General features: G+C 42.1%; 1 protein-coding gene across 1 annotated transcript in view; it reads left to right on the top strand.

The window, feature by feature from the left end:
• Positions 1-14,267, top strand: part of SORCS3 (sortilin-related VPS10 domain containing receptor 3) — a gene marked incomplete at its 5' end in the record, with an annotated part of 80,522 nt that extends 66,255 nt beyond the window's left edge. Inside the window, 7 exons of the mRNA XM_010148859.1 lie at positions 168-291; positions 2,931-3,043; positions 5,041-5,172; positions 6,989-7,088; positions 9,221-9,326; positions 13,437-13,597; positions 14,203-14,267. Of these exons, the coding sequence (XP_010147161.1) occupies positions 168-291; positions 2,931-3,043; positions 5,041-5,172; positions 6,989-7,088; positions 9,221-9,326; positions 13,437-13,597; positions 14,203-14,267 (801 nt within the window). The remainder of the gene's footprint in view (positions 1-167; positions 292-2,930; positions 3,044-5,040; positions 5,173-6,988; positions 7,089-9,220; positions 9,327-13,436; positions 13,598-14,202) is intronic.
• Between the last annotated feature and the right edge of the window lie 2,112 nt (positions 14,268-16,379).

Raw genomic sequence — 16,379 nt, 5'->3', positions numbered from 1 at the left:
CTGGGTGGTGTTTGGGCCACATTTAGGTCTTAGCAGGATATGCAGGCTGGAAGCACCATTCCTGTATCCAGAAGGATACCATGGCCCGTTGGATTAGTCAGGTGCATGTTGTGATCCTGAGTTAAGCTCATCCTGATTTTTAAGTTATCTGTGTTTAACTCTTGCAGCCCCTCATCACGTTGGAGAGCAGCATCTCATACATCTTTGCCATGGAGGGGATGAACACTGTCACTGTGCAGGTTTCTGCGGGCAACACCCTCATTCAAGACACCAAGGAGATTGCAGTGCATGGTACTGTCAGCCTTTACAATCAGATCTTGGGGGTATCTAGAGGTGAAGAACAGTCAGTTACTGCTAAACCAAAATAAATTCTCTGAACTCTCTGGTGCCTGGAGGAACCTCTGATGACAACCTGCAAACAATGTAGCTCAGATGTGTCATGATCACAAAAGAGAATTGGATGGGGCAGCTAACCACATTTGTAAACTCAACACTGTAGTAAAGTGGCCAGTGCCTCCTTTGCCTCTCGGTCTGTCTGCACCCCCTGACTGGGATCTCCCAAAAGAAAAAACAGCTGCAGCCAGACTGCCTTCCCTCTGCTTTCTTAGCTGTGGGAAGAAGTAGTCATAGTGCATCATTAAGGTGGCCTGAATACAGCTGGTGTTTCTCTTTATACAGCTACTGTATAACGAGCAGGGGGCAGAAGTGACTGTTGTTGTTGTCTCTGTCCATCTTCCATGCCACAGATGGAGGTCTGGGTGTGTCCACTGGACTTCCCTGTGGGTAATGTTTGGTATGTTCTTGCCATATCTGCATGTCATGGGTTCCAAAAGGGCACCCTTTGGCACATCATAGATCTTACCCAGTTTGGAGCTTGATAAAGCCTGAATGGAAGGGTGCTCTCAGCAGTTTTTGGCCAGGGCTTTGAGAATTCTTCAGAGAATAATTTTCTCCTTGGGCTACTCTTCATTTTCCTTATCCAGTTATTGACATCCAGCATTTGAGGTCAAGCTTTTTTTTAGATAGCCAGTTTTATCAAGAGACCTGGGCTTCAAGTAACTTTGGCTGCACTGTGTAGTTAAACTATGTGTGTCTTGTAATTAAATATAAATAAATGTCCTGCTGATGACTGGGAAGCTGTATGCTCAGATTTAACAACCAGCTAAATAGATATTTATTGATTGCCTGGCTGTGAAATACACTGAGATTTAATAATTTGTTAATATGATTTATTAATACCCAAACTTGCTATTAGCAAATGTAAGTAACCCTCTACTTGATCATTTTGAGCACTGAAAAATGCAATGTTTACTTCTGGGAAACTTGCATTTTTCTACCAGTTTCTGGAATAAACCTGAATCAGGCATATGTGAGAGGGGTCCCCACAGGTGATCTCAATCTTTGGTCCTGGCAGGTCTCACAGAGAGCTCCTCACTCTGTTTTTAAACACCTTGTAAGAAATTTTGCTGTTCTGTTTAAAATATCCAAAGCTTTGGGCTTTATCGCAAAGAGAAATTGATCCAGTTGAAATGGTCAAATAGTCTTATGCAGCCCCATGCTACAGGCTGACCTGGTCTAAGGAAGGAGTCCTTCCAGACCTGCAGTCTAATGATCAGTTCAGGTCTAAGTAGATAAATGAGTGACACCTATGGCAAACATGTGCTCTGCTAAATTTATATCCTAATCCGTCCCCTGTGTTTAGTTACCATGGCTCTAGGCAGGAAGGCATGACCTTCTGGTGTTAACCATGGAGATTTATTCGGGGTTTTCTCAAATTGTGCTTAACACACCAGGATTTACTGAAAAAATAAATTGAACATGGTACTGAGGGTTCAGAATCCAAAAGCTTTGTATATTAGGCCCTGGGTTAAGCTTTCAGAACTTGAGAGAGTTTTCCTGTTCTCTTTGACACTTGTTTTATTTAAAAATCTACCATGCCATCTAAAAAGAAAGAACAGATCTTGCAAAAGATGTAACATAATTGCTGTGCTGGCACATCCCTGCTATTCTGTGGATTTCCTCATTTATACTCTTGCTGGTTTATCTTGATCTAAAACTGGTACCTTCTTACACATGACTAATGGTGCTTATTTGAAGTGTCTGGAGAGCAGGTGCGTCAAGGTGAGGGAGAGCATATCTCCAAAACCGGAAAAGAGTCTTCTACCCTGAGAACTTACAACTGAATGTGATTCCCATCCTGGGTCTGTGCCTCCCAGTAGCCCAAATCCATTCTGCACAGTTGTCATAAGGATCCCAGGCTTGGTCTCTGGTGACAACAGAGGGGAGAGTTGGGATTGGAGAAAAAAAATAAATTATTCTGTATTTGAGGTCTAGGCAGTTTTTCTTCCTCCCTGCAATCAGTCAGTTAGGAAGTAATTTCAAAGTGTTTCATGAATAGCCATTGCTTGATTAGCCAGTCATTAGCACCACTGGGTTCTGATTTGTTGGGGTATTAACCACTCATGGCTTCCCTCCAGGAGAGAAAACAGATAATACCTGCTTTTGAAAACATTACTTACAGTAAGTATTTGTTCTGCAGAGCACAATGCCTGCCAGCGCACAGACCTTCCAAATTTCAGACAGATGCCGCCTTATTGACTGGTCAGCATCCTTGTAAGCAGAATCTGATTACAAACCCTAGAGGCATCATGAAGGGAAAGCACCCTCTCACCTCTCTCGTTTTTGCTTCTGTTTCGTCTGGGAAAATCCACAAGTTGGCATTCCTTTTTAAGAACCTTTAAAAGAATTATTTCCTTGCAAGCTTTCTGTCTTGCTTAATGTTAGCCAGCCATTTTTCTTCCTTCAGCCTTTCCTCTCTCTCTTGCTTGAAGATAATTTAATTATAGTTTTCCTGTTGACTTCTGCACCCCTGGCTGTACCCTGAACACGGTCCATTTTATCTTCTCATAAATACTGTTCTTCTGTTCCAGAGTATTTCCAATCTCAGCTCCTGTCATTTTCTCCCAACTTGGACTACCATAACCCTGACATCCCTGAATGGAGACAAGACATTGGCAAAGTCATCAAAAGAGCTCTAACACAGGTGAGCATCTGTTTCCTTGCCCGTACTAACATTTACTATGCTGTTAAAACATGAACTTTTTCAACATGCTAACTTAAAAGAATGGGAAAGAACAGCAGTAATGAAGCTATCATTTTAAATCGATAAAAAGCTTCTTAATATGCTGGATCTTTTTACAGAGGCAAACTACATTGGGGATTTTGTGGAAATATTATAATTACTTTTATTAATGTTTCTGTGGTGTTTTTTAGCTTTTAATGTCCCTGAGGACTTTACAAATTCTAGATTGTAATAGTATCATTATTATTCTTAATTTGCCAAATTGATATTACAGTATCTACTGTTTTCTATTCCAAACATTTGGGTACTGTTACTGCATGTTGTTAAACAGCTGATTGAGTTCATCCCAGCAGACAGACATTGTTGGATGCATGAGGAAGTTATTTTTACCTCTTCCTGAGACTCAGTATTCTAACGCAACTTAGTGTATCAACTGGTGAATGTTATAAAGCTCTACTCCCTTTCCAACTGGGGCAAATTATGAGGATTCAGAGGGAAAATAAACTTACCTTTATAATACAGGAAAAAGAGAGACTTCTGTGGGTGGAAGATACTGAACCTTCCTTCGGGATTAATTAGAATATGTAAACTAGCATTCATAGACTTGCAGGAAAGGGGACAGAATAATTTATGTTATAATAGCCAGGGACTTCAATTTGTGTGAAATCAGGAGATAGATATAGGCAAACTTCTGTGGTTTTAACATTCTGCCAAAAATACATCTTGTGGGTTTTTTTGTAGTTTTGGATGTTTGGTTTATTTTTTTTTTTTTTTTGCTTCAGCTACAGCTGTTCTTAGAAATGGGGGCTGACTATTTTTACAGGGAAAGTATATTCCTGCTCAGCTTTTCTCAACCGCACGCCACCCAAAATTCACAGTTTATAAGTGAATACAGTTTCTCATCCTAAGAAAACACCAAGTTAATTTGTTTAAACTGTTATTCCCTTTTTCTGTATTCAGAATCAATCTTGCAGGAAAAAGAAAATTAATTAGTTTGTAACTATGAAGTCTTACAGACAACAGTAGGAATCACACAGAGGAGCTTGCTTGAGTATCCTTTTGTATATTCTCTTTGGTTGCAGTTTGTGGTCTATTCTTATAGGACAGATCACCAGGAATGAGCTGCCTCACTGATACCTTTCAATTCAGGAATGAGGCCAAGAAGCCTGAGTGGGGTAGGGCTTGGGGACTGGTGGGGTTAGCCTCATATAGCAGAGAGGCTTTCTGAGGGAGGAGAGGCTTCCTGCTCTGCTGAGGATGCACAACTTGGATTTGGGGAGAGAAGGGAGTAGCCTCAGTGGGCAGGTCATGCTGAAGACAACTGCGAGAGTCAGGTGTGGAACTTGACTCTTGGTTCAGCAAACTGAGCAGTTCTTAGCACAGCCCTCCCAGTCAGCCCCAGTAGTAAAAAGTCTCCCACTAGAGACTTTAAGTTATTCATGTATGGCAAACATGGATCCCTGTAATCTGCTATTAGAAGGTGATCACAGGAATGTCTTTTTATGTCCCTGTTGGTTGCACACTTAGTGGTTGTTCTGTGACAGACTCTCTGGATCTGACTTTGGATCATTATTTTCTAGTGATAAGAACTGTATGGAAAATTCAGGTCTGGAGTCATGGTAGGTTTGGACTTTGTCCAGGTGTTTTGTCAGGCCTACATTTGCTTCTAAAAATGAAGTAGGGTGTATCATTCCTGAGAACATGGTCTAGTGGGCATGGTAGTGTTGGGTTGATGGTTGGACTACATGATCTTATAGGTCTTTCCCAATCTTAGTGATTCTGTGATTAGCAGAACCTCTATTTCTGACACACCAAATGGGCAGAGCAGCTCATTAGGATCACAACACCTTCAGTGGAACTGGTAAATAACAATTTGATCGGAGCACAGTTTCCTGTGGTGAATGGAAACAGCAGTAACAGAGTAGCAGCTAGAGACCTCCTTTTTACTTTTCTTTTAGGTGACTGGTATCCCTGAAGAACAGATCTTGGTAGCTGTATTTCCTGGGCTGCCTACTTCTGCTGAACTCTTCATACTGCCCCATAAAAACACAACGGAGAGGAGGAAAAGTAGTGATGCTGATCTGGAGCAAGTAAGAAAAGAAAAGAAGGATTCATGGAACATTCATTCCTATCATACCATCTGCAGATGAGCCCCTTAACATGTCCAGTGTTGGAAATGAGTTACAATAAGTGTGATGGAACTGGATGCATCTGGGACTATGGCAGTATGACATTAAAGAAAATTATTTGCAGAGGAAAAATGGGCTTTTCTAATACCTCATTGAGATATGTCTACCAACAGTGGTTCTTCCTAGATCAGTGGTGTGTCCTTATTACGGTAGTTATGGCCAAAGGAACCTTGAATATGTACTCCCTCCATTCCCTGGAGGAATGCTAATAAGCAGAGGTCAAAGCAGCAAGATAATATACTGACGTTTACTAAAAATAAATCAGGCTCTTCAGCTCATATATCACAAGAACAAGACCTCTTTTTTTTTTTCTGCAGCAGCGAATGGCATGTGCAAACTATATTTGGAAGTTACAATATCCATCCGTTTAGATAAATAGGTAATTACAGTGATGAATAGCAACAGTGATATGCAGGCAAGGGAAGAGCTAGGAACAACAGCATGAGTCTGCTGAAGCTTTCATGCTAGAATTACCAAGTGATTAAATCAGCTCTATAAAGGCAGAGGAGTGAAGTACTTCTGGAAAGGCTGCTTAGCTCTAGCTAATGTTCTTGTATGTAGCATTTTTACTGTGTGCAAGCTATGTGTGAGCCCATCTCCAAGTAACTCTTGGAGGAGTAACTATTCTGATCAAACATTAAATAATTTGGAGGACTTCTGAATTCTGTGGAAATTCTTGTCACCCACTGCGCATAGTCAGTCCCCTCTGAGTAGTACATTTGTCCTAGGAAGCTATCAAGGCTGACCTTTTACATTTTTGGTGATGACTGTGCAGAAGAAATGCATTGTGGGAAGATTTGGAAGGCTTTTTGGAGGTATTTTCATGGAGTCTTTTCCATCCTGTGCAGCAGGATCTACTCATATTAAATTTCCCTCCAAACAAGCTGTTGTGTCAGTTTTGCATATATCAAGATTATGCAGACAGATTAGGTTTCTCACTAGCTGACCACGAGGCCTGAAGCTCTCGTGCTCTAACTTTATTTGATGGTTTACTCCATTGTACTTTGGCACCTGTTGTTGGCTTCTGCTAGAAGAGCTCTGCCGTGGGGAGTAGGTCATCAAAACTACTCAGTCGCTGTGCACTGATCATCAGAACTACTCGAGGGAGACCACACATTAACAAACTCAGGCTCCAGTGTGAAATGCCAAGCATGTGCTCTGAGACAACCAAGTAACACATCATAGCTGGATTGCTGAGCCATGAGTATAAACTCCAGTCCAAGGCCCCTTTTCTAAATGAAGGAGAAATATGGCAAGTTTGCCATTAATCTGTAAAACTGGATTATCTCATCCTCAGCAGCCTGTTTAAATAGGACCTACGTGACTAGGATTGTTCTGAATCAGTGTGAGTAAAGAAATGTTGCTAGGTTGGACTACCTAACGGTTCCGTCATTCACCAATGAAAGGCCAATATGTCAGTGGTTTCCAAGTGTATTAGATCAAACTCACAGGACATTGTAGAGGGTGAGAAGATCCTTATCCCTACCACACCCCCAAAAAAAGAAAATAATAAATTGCTTGCATGCAGTAACATGCTGTTCCGTTTAAAGCACATGTACATCTTTCACTCCACTCTTCAGTCTCTCGCTTCCGTTCGCTTCATGAGGCGAGTAAGAGATGTTAGTCACTATTCACAGGCTACATGCATTCCTGAATGTTGTCCAGAGCTTGCTGTCTTCTATATTGTAACACCCTGTATCTCTTATTCTTTCATCAGGTGGTAGAAATCCTTTTTAATGCTCTCAACCAGAACCTGGTCCAGTTTGAACTGAAACCTGGTGTTGAGGTCATTGTGTATGTTACTCAGTTAACATTAGGTGAGTGTGGTGTCAAATGCATAGCTGTGGTTCTCTTGAGGCTTCAGACAACTATATCAGAACCAGTCAACATCAGAGCACTCGCTCACAGTTCGATATGTGCTACTCGGGTACATAGTACAGACTGTATTGAGACATTGTCTGTGGTAGAAGCAGGAAGTGTTAAAAACAGAATCCAGCAGTGGTATCTTCATGCACCAGTTTGTACGAGTATTAAAAGTACCCTTTAAGAGTTCCCTATGGCTTAATTAATTAGTGTATTGATGTTTTTCAAGTGTTTTAGCAAATCAGGTGAATGGTGTTCTATTAAACCCTCATTGGGCATCTGTGGAATTCAGTGAGAGTATTACTAACTTTCATGGATATTGGATCAAATCCTTATTGCAAAGGGCTTATTAATGTTATGACCAGCCAAGAAGCTTTACAGGGGCAAAGTACTCATGAAAGGAAGATCTAGGCCAGTTACAGGGAATATGTGCCTGAATATTGACTTCTACAAATTAGAACTTATTTAAATTTCAGTGCTACCTATCTCCATTTCCACAGAGTAATGAATAGTCGCTTTAAGCTTCATCACCCCCTTTGCTTTAAACCACCCTAGTGTGAAGCAATCAGCTACTGCTGAGCGTTTCAGCCAGCCTAGTGTGAAGCTCTCAGCTATTGCTGAGACAGTGATGGCTGCAGAGGAGATGATGTATCTTCCCCCCCACCGCCTTGCTTTTTATGACTGCCCTTGCAATTATCTGAAATGAGGGGTCTTGTGCATGTGACATTGATGATAGCCTCTCCAAAAGATTGGGATTTTTTCTTCTTTTTACATGAGACTCCCTAATAGCCAAGAGGGAGCCAAGAGCCAAGCTAGACTAAACCAAGGCTCGTGACCTATCCTACAGTTAATGCCTTTTTGCCTTCACTCTCTAACTGTTGTCTGGTGATGAGAGTCAGATCTTAATAGGAGTAGGGTGGAATTTGCAAAACTGGGAAGGAGATCCAAATATCTGCAGTCTCCAGGTTCAGAATCTGTTTTGTTCTAGTAAGGCACTGTGACGTGTGGATGAGTTTACAGTGCTCAACTGTTCTTACATTCCCCCTCACCCCCACTGGAGTGCTGCATTTGTTTCAGGATCATTCCCATAGTGTTTTGACTCAGGTAAAATGACAGCCAGTTCTTTTCCACAGAAGAGTCCACAGAAGTAGTAGAAGCAGAATACTGGAAGGATCACACTCTTAGCTTTGAAAATTTGGTGATGGAACCAGAAGTGATTCTATTTGCATAGACTTTGTTCCCATGTTATCAATGACAGAAAAAGAATAGAGAAGAGTTAAAAGAAAGCCAAACCCAAATATTTATGCAGAGTGAGAAACACTCAGCTGCTACTTATAATCATTTGTGCATCATTAGAGACTTCTCATCAGACTCTTGATTCTCAGCACAGTGCTCAGGCCATTAAGATGTTCTGCTCCAATGAGCTGTGGGAAGAGCAGCATAAACAAGGTATAATAATGCACTTTATTTAGCCCACCCAAAATGTCAAGAATAGATGGATCAAATCTTCAAAATGTTATAATGTAGTGCGTGCTTGGGTCCAAGATTATTGCTCTTGGCTCCTCCACATTATGAAAACTGAGTCAATTAAAAAGTCTGTAAGGTCCAATACAAGGATGAACTTTGCGACTTCTCATGAGACTGGATCCCTGTCACATGTGAGACAGGCACATATCCTTGGAAGAAGGGAGTCATGGATGCTCTGAGCTAGCTTCTCCAAAGGGGAATAGACATGCATTAAGCCACACCTCACAGATTTTGTTTCCGCTCCAATCCCTGGAAAAGCCTGAAAAGAAATAGCCCAGAGTGTTAGCACAGGAGTGACCAGCCATTCAGCCAAGCACAGCTTGCTCTGCCTTTTCACTAGATGTTCGACTGCACTGTCTTGAAAAAGGTGCTTGCCTTTTGAAGCACAAGAGAGTCAATTTGTCTCCTATTGATTGGTCTTGCTGAAAACAGCCAGCATGCACCATGCAGTGGTGATAAAGCAGTTGTGGCAAAGACAGAGTTGAGCTTAACTCTCTGGTAAGATATGTGTTCCCTAATAATATCTTGTAAATGTAATGTTCTGCCTTTCCTCCTGCAGCACCCCTTGTTGACTCCAGCACGGGTCATAGCAGTTCGGCAATGCTGATGTTGTTGTCTGTGGTGTTTGTAGGCTTGGCTGTTTTTTTAATCTACAAATTCAAGAGGTAAGTTGAGAAACCTTGGGGATGGGAGAAGGAGACACTCTGTGGTTTACAAGCAATCTCTGCAGAGCAGTGCCTGGATTGCAGATGTAGAGCAAGTTATGCTGGCCTAAGGTTTAGACCAGTATAGTTCCCTATTCCTCATATATAGAGAGACCATCTACTGTCCTTCCACCACAAACCCGGTGCTATGAAAGCTCACCACGAGCTCAGATATCAAGCTGTGATCTCCTTCAGCAGATTTGTTTGAACCGCAGTCCAGAAATGGGAACCCTGTGTGCTCACTGAGTACTTAGCTGCACAATGCAGACTTAGTAAAAAATCACACGATGGATGTCTTCATACAGTCTGTGTCCATCTGGCCAACTGCCTAGTGCAAGACTATCTCATTTTCGTATTGCAAAGTGAATAGTTTAGTCGTGCAGAGGAACAGTTGTGATTATGTTAAGGGAGCGAGACTTAAAGCCAGAAAGGTTTGCGGTAAGTATCAAAATGCCTTTGGGAATCTGTGCAGAGATTTTCTTTGCCAGATGTTAATATGAACCTTTTGCTTCCAGGCAGCAGGCAGGACCTGTGGTGGCCCATGGCACTTTGCTGCTGCAAGCTATGAAACGAAGTATGGGATAAGAATGGCCTGTTTGCTGAAGGGCTGCCTTATGATAATGTATTTTTAGGCAGATGGAGCTCCTTAGGAGGAACTTTGCATGCAGTGTGGTACTTACTGTATTAAATAGTCTGTGTGCCCAGATCCTGCCCAGTGGCAAAATACTGTATTAGAAGCATAGTTGAGTCTGATTTAAAAAAAATAAAATTCTGGATATGAGTAGTTCCTCCAGATTTGGAGGCTGGAGCGTTTCCTGTCCAGATTCCAACTCTGTGTTTCTCTCCAGCTTTTCTGCAGCTCAAGATAAGGTTAGTACTCTGTAATGATGTTAGTGGGATACAAACAATATCCAAAATGATATGATAAGAGTAATGGAATGTATCCTAATCTCCAGGTTTAATGCTCCCATCATTTCGAATCTCTTCCATTAACCATTGTCAAAATTATTGGGTGGCACTGCTCGACCCTGTGCACATCAAGATCTGTTACCAAAATCCCAGTGACTTTGGTGGCCCAGGACAATTTCCAGAGAACCCAAATGTGTGAATCTGTCAGGTGCAGATTTCCAGGCCTTCAGCACACCTGGCTTGTTGCAGTCTGAAACCATCTCTGTGTTTCTCTGAGATGGAATACAGCTTCCCAGGTGAATGGGGATAGGACTTGTTTAGGCGTTGATTTAATAATGTGCTGGGAGGCAGCTGCTGATTTCTCTCACTCACAAATATAGTATGAGGAGGTCAAAGTCATCTCTCTGGGAGATGCGTCAAGATGTAGGTACAAGACGCGCTTTCCTTTGTGTCTTGGTGAGATGATTTCTTAAGTTTGGCCTAGTGTCTTTGGCTTTGACGTCAGGGATCAGTTACCAGGAAGAAGGTTCTGTATGTTCTGGCTGCCAGAGAGCCGTAAAGAGCTTTGTTAATCCACTTTGCTCTGGCAGTCTCCAGGTCATGTTATGCTACTGCAGCTTGTAAAACTCACTCTTGTACTACTTAAGCATCCTGAGCCTTGAGCATAGCAACCACCATCCTTGTGCTGTGCTCCAGGGCTGAGAAGACCCTGCCCTGTTAAAATATGTCTGAAAAATTGAATGTATTCAAATTGGGGGTGAGAGGAGAGGTGGTTACAGCATCGGTTTTCTGAGCCCAATGGTCATCAACTTGCTGTCGCCCCTTACCTGCTTTGTCCAAAAGACAACAAACCTTGGTCAAACTAACAAAGTTTAGGATTAAGTCGGATACCCAGAGCGTCCACAGCTTGATTTTTCAAAACAGAAAACGACTTTTTAGCTCTTCTAAAACCTCTGGCTCAATGAATCAAAAGTGCAGCTGGCAACAATTCTTAATGGAAAAAGGAGGTGAAAACAAAAGCTTTCCTCTAGCCTTCAGTGATCCAGAGGTCCATTAGCGATATGTACTTTTCTGATTAATGGTGATCCCAGCCTGAATACAGAACTGCTGCTACAGGAAAAGGTTGTGGGGGGAGCATAGGCCTGCATGAATTTTTAATTCTGCAAATTTATAGAATCGGTGCTTTGCTGGTGTGTACACAGACTCCTTATTATGATTCCATCAAGTTATAGATTCAGCAGGGATGCTGCTAGAGATATGCTTGTTGAGGAGGTCTGGGTGGAAAAGGAAGGAAGGGGAAAAAAGTAGGGAAATAATCTGAAAAAATGTTTCTCTTCTGGGTGATAGAACATACAGCAGGTCAATACTATGTGAGTATTGGTGGGGAGCACTGGTGGGGCAATGGGGCAGTCAGTGTGTGTGTGTGTCCTGGGGCAGGAGTTGTGTGCTCAGAAATGTACGGTGGGATGTGGCCACCTGTGCCCATGCTGGGAGGTACAACAGGGTTAGGTATATGTGGATGGATGTGTGTACATACAGCTGTCTTGGTTTCTTTTTCCCCTAACTCGCTGAAGTACCTGGAGGCTCTCTGCCTCGCAGTAAAGCTCTAAAGAGCTTTTCTCACCTTTCCTCTCAAAGCTCAGAACACTATCACTTATCTACTATTGCATTGTCTGGAAGCAGAACTAAGTCTTCCAATGTCTCCAGGTGTGGTTTTGTGTCCACATCTCTCCACATCTCCAGATGCATTCTGGGAATTTAAATCCAATGGGAATGCATTTGTCCTCTCTCATCCAAGGTGTGCATTCCCTGTGCAGTGCTTATGTCTTCTAGTGATGTGTGAGGCATGTCTGAAGGTTAGGAAGAGAAGGTAGGAGAAAGGGAGAAGAACATGAGGTTTTTTACTGTTGCTAAACATGCCCATTATGTCCTACTTGCTGCTAGTTAAGAACAGAATGCCAGATCAAGCCAATAGCACAGGTCGTTTGAGGTCAGAACTTCACTGGAGTGAAATCAGCATAGATCTATTGAATTAATGAGAGTTGAAGCAATTTCCATGGTTTCAATCTCTGACATATCCAGCAGCAGACAGGTTAGCATAAGGAGAAGGCATTTTATACAGCCTCTTTTGAACACATCTTCCTTTCTCTGCGTGCTTTAAGGAAGTGAAAAAATTCTCTGAATTTTCCTTATTTTAGCAGTGTGGACTGCATGGCACAGAGTTCTTTTAAGGGCATTAGAAAAAACAGTCGGTCACCTTCCAACAGGCAACTGCACACAGATAATCCTAGCAACCCCTACAATGCTTAAGACATTACTTTTCTGTTCTCTCATTTTAAATTTGCATACCTCCAGGGATTACTAGCTATCTCTCTAGGCCTATCTAAGTATCTAACTGACCTTCAGGGATATCGTTCTAGCAGTCCAAGTTAACTTCTCTTGGAAGAAGGAAGAAGATATAATCCCTTCACTTGGATTCCTGAGTAGCAAGGGAAAATAAGTCCCTGCAAACGTGTATGATGCATAGCATGGCAAACTGTTTTTGCAATGAAATGGAAACAAATAGACTTTGTTGTTGGTGTTGTGAGTTCCAAGTCCTTTCTGTACTCTAAGGCAGACTAATCTTCATAACTTTTTCCGATGTGGCAATTACTATTGAGTCAGTGTGGGCCTGTCAATAGAAACAAGCCCAGCAATTCTTTTCTTAGTTGATAGTGATGCTCAAATTGATTTTTACTTTTGGTTTCCAATGCACCGTTGATCATGTAATAAATACTGAGAGAGCTGGCAATTGCAGCTGATTGTACTTAGTTGATTGCTGCTCTCTGAGCTGGTTGCACAGTGTCCACAGCTTCCATTTAAAAGGGCAGGACCAGCACATTTAGGTTTACAGCTGGAGGAGCCTTTGGGCACAGGATAGGAAGGCAGTGGCCTGAGATTTGGGATAGCTTTAGACTGGTGTTGGGATTAGTGGATGCTAATGGCACTCTTAGAGCTAAACATCACTATGGTGTTTTCACCATTCTGAGAGCTGATACTTTGCATCACAGTTAGTGCTGCATTTGTGGGATTGGTTTTAGCTTAATTGGTCTGATTAATCGGTGACATGCCAAGGATCCCTGTATGACTAAATATAACCTCTCATTTTCCTTTCCTGTGCAGGAAAATCCCTTGGATTAACATCTATGCCCAGGTTCAGCATGACAAGGAGCAGGAAATGATTGGCTCTGTTAGCCAAAGTGAAAATGCCCCCAAAATCACTCTGAGTGAGTTCACAGACCCTGAGGAGCTCATGGACAAAGAACTGGACACGCGAGTGATGGGTGAGAGACAGCCTTGGCTTGATTCACTGTCTGGGTGAGGCTGTTGGTCCTTGGGGTATTAGGGGAGACAGCGACTCTGACTCCAGGAACAAGCAGAGCCTGAGGTACTAAGACAGGGGAAAAACCTCTCTGCGACATGGTGACAGGGAGTTTTTCTGACAGTTTTTCAGCTTTTCTCAGTGTTACCCGACCAGGGTAGGAACCTGGAAACAGCAATAGGTATATAGCAGTTACTAATGGCTGTAGCTCACACCTGTTCCTGCTCATGACTCTGTTACTCCTGTGGAGGGGTCCCAAATTCCTTGAACCCTCAGAAGAATCAGCTGAGCCAAGAGTACACTGTTGGTGTCCTATCATTACAAGTGAATATTTCCCTAATAGCTTAACGAGTTTACTGCTGGTCAAATAAGCTGTAGTAACAGGTTTTCTGCATGCTGCACGCTTATTGCAAATACAAAAAAAGGATGTGTTACTTCGAAGAACCTTTTCTGTCTTTACACTTACTTTTTTTTACCCAGCCACATCCTAAAAAGGAGCGAGAAGCAATACAGACCAAACTGTTGAAGCCATTGAACTGACGCTGTTCTCCATTTTCTCCTCCACAGGAAGCATCTCAACAATTGCCAACAGTGAAAGCACAAAGGAAATCCCCAACTGCACTAGTGTTTAATACTGGGAATCCACTTGTCTACAGCATTTCTGACTTTTTATTTGTAATTATTATTGTTATAATTATTATTATTATTATGAAAAAAGAAAGAGTTATATGTCATTATTATCATTTGGGAGGGGATGGGGTGGGCTTTTTCTGCAGGGCTGCATTCATAAATAGCAGTGGTTCTTCATATTTAGGAAATACTCATCAGATTAGAAAGAAGAAGCAAGGAATGTCACATGTGCAATGAGATTTGAATGCCAGCCTCCTGTTAAATACAGAATGGGAATTAAGTGTTCAGATTCAACAAGAAGGTATAGTACCTTAGGCAACATGTTGTAGGTAAATTGTCCCTTTTTAGCCCCTTTCCAAAATAAGTCCTGAATCAGCTACTTCATTCTGCCAGAGGGCTCAGGCTGGGTTGTTGGACCAGGTTCTACAACACGCCAACAGCCCTTGCATTCCAATGTCATGCATGTCTCAGCTTTTTGTAGGATCTTGCCTCTTTTAATTGCTTTTAATTTCAGTCACCCTCTGGCACTGTTGACTGCTGAGAAAGGAGGGAAAAAAGAAAGATCAGAGGAAATACACACATCAGTGTTCCTTGGACTGTAGACTGGCTGGAGGGGACAGCACCACAAGCCATGAAGGAGCATGCCTGCGTCTATGAATGCAGCCCAAACCCCGTGCATGTGAATAGCGAGGATGCCGAAGGCCTACTGTAGATAATTACAATGTACATAGCTTTTTATTTCTTGGGAAATAATTTAATGTTTAGTAAAAGAAGATATGTTTAAAACAAAACCTGAACCACGGACACACACGCACGCACACGCGTGCCTACACACACACGTGTGCGCACTCGTACACGCCAGCCAACCAGGGACTGTGGTGAGCACTTGAATCACACTTTGGTTCCAAGCGTGTTCCAGTTGTCTGTCATATTTCAATCTGACACAGCTTCTATAGGCAGCATAGTTTATTTCTCGGTGTGTAACTGCAAGCCTCTTTTTTTCTTTGTTTCTTTTTGTATAGACAGTATAATTTCCTACGATGGAGCAGAAGAAGATATTAGCAGGACAGACTATGAGCCTGTCATGAATATTTTAATGATGTTCATCATCTATTCACCTCTGTTGTTGTTGGCAAGTTCTGAGAAGGATCTTGGTGACATCCATTAGGGAAAATGAGGAAAACAAACGTGAAATTTTCACTATTGCAGGGTGGGCAAATATCAATGTGCTTGCTGTACCCAGTACGACCTCATCTCAACAGTGCACCAGTTGCTTTATTCCCAGTGAGAAGTCATGCTTTTAGCATTAAGATGCTGAAATAAAATGCTATTCAGGTTGTGTATAAATAGTAAATTTTGGCTGGACATGGTGCATGCGGTTAGAGACTGCTCTTTGGAGAGAGGGATGCAGGGTTAGACCTGTGTAACTGAGCCAGGAAAGACCTTACTTACAAGAGCTGCAGAATGGCTGCTTCCAGTTTTGGATGGAAATACCATCAGAGTAATTTCTGCCTGGTGGCTTGGTGCTTTCTGGTTAGAACAGGTGGGTTACTGAAGAAAAGGCAATGAAAAAGCTCTTTGGGAATCTTCTAGCACACTGAGTTTAGGACCTAGGAGTGGTGGCGTTTTGGGACAGGAGGTTGATGTAGTGGTGAATTACTTTTATCTATTTTTCTTGAAGTGATGATATTAAAGATGGTCCTTATTCTGCAGAGTATTGAGTTATAAGACCCAGGAGGAGTGGAAGGAAGACTAGGGGTGAATTCAGAAAGATGCTGTAGTGCTTTCCAGGTCCAGGAGGCAGAAATGAGGCTAGGTGACAATGTTTGTTACCATTTTTTAGGATCTGGATACAGGAATCCACATCACCTTTAATATATCTGGGCCAAAGTGAGGAGATGGCTAGAATTTAAGTGTTACTTGCTACCTCTCTCTGCATTGCAACGTGCCAGTTGGCTACATCCCAGCCTCAGCTACATGTGTTCGCTTTGTTAATGGGCTGGCATGTCTTTCAAAGGTTATAATCTTGATGAGTCTACAGGTGGAGAGAAAAACGGTTAAACACAGTTTTGCAGGAAAACACAGGAGGTATTTCAATATTAAAATTGTAAAAC

Source organism: Eurypyga helias, unplaced genomic scaffold (assembly GCF_000690775.1).
Source record: "Eurypyga helias isolate BGI_N326 unplaced genomic scaffold, ASM69077v1 scaffold6973, whole genome shotgun sequence".
In the NCBI taxonomy this organism is placed as follows: Eukaryota; Metazoa; Chordata; class Aves; order Eurypygiformes; family Eurypygidae; genus Eurypyga; species Eurypyga helias.
The sequence above is the reverse complement of the archived record's forward strand: the minus strand, read 5'-3'. Positions and strand labels throughout refer to the sequence as shown.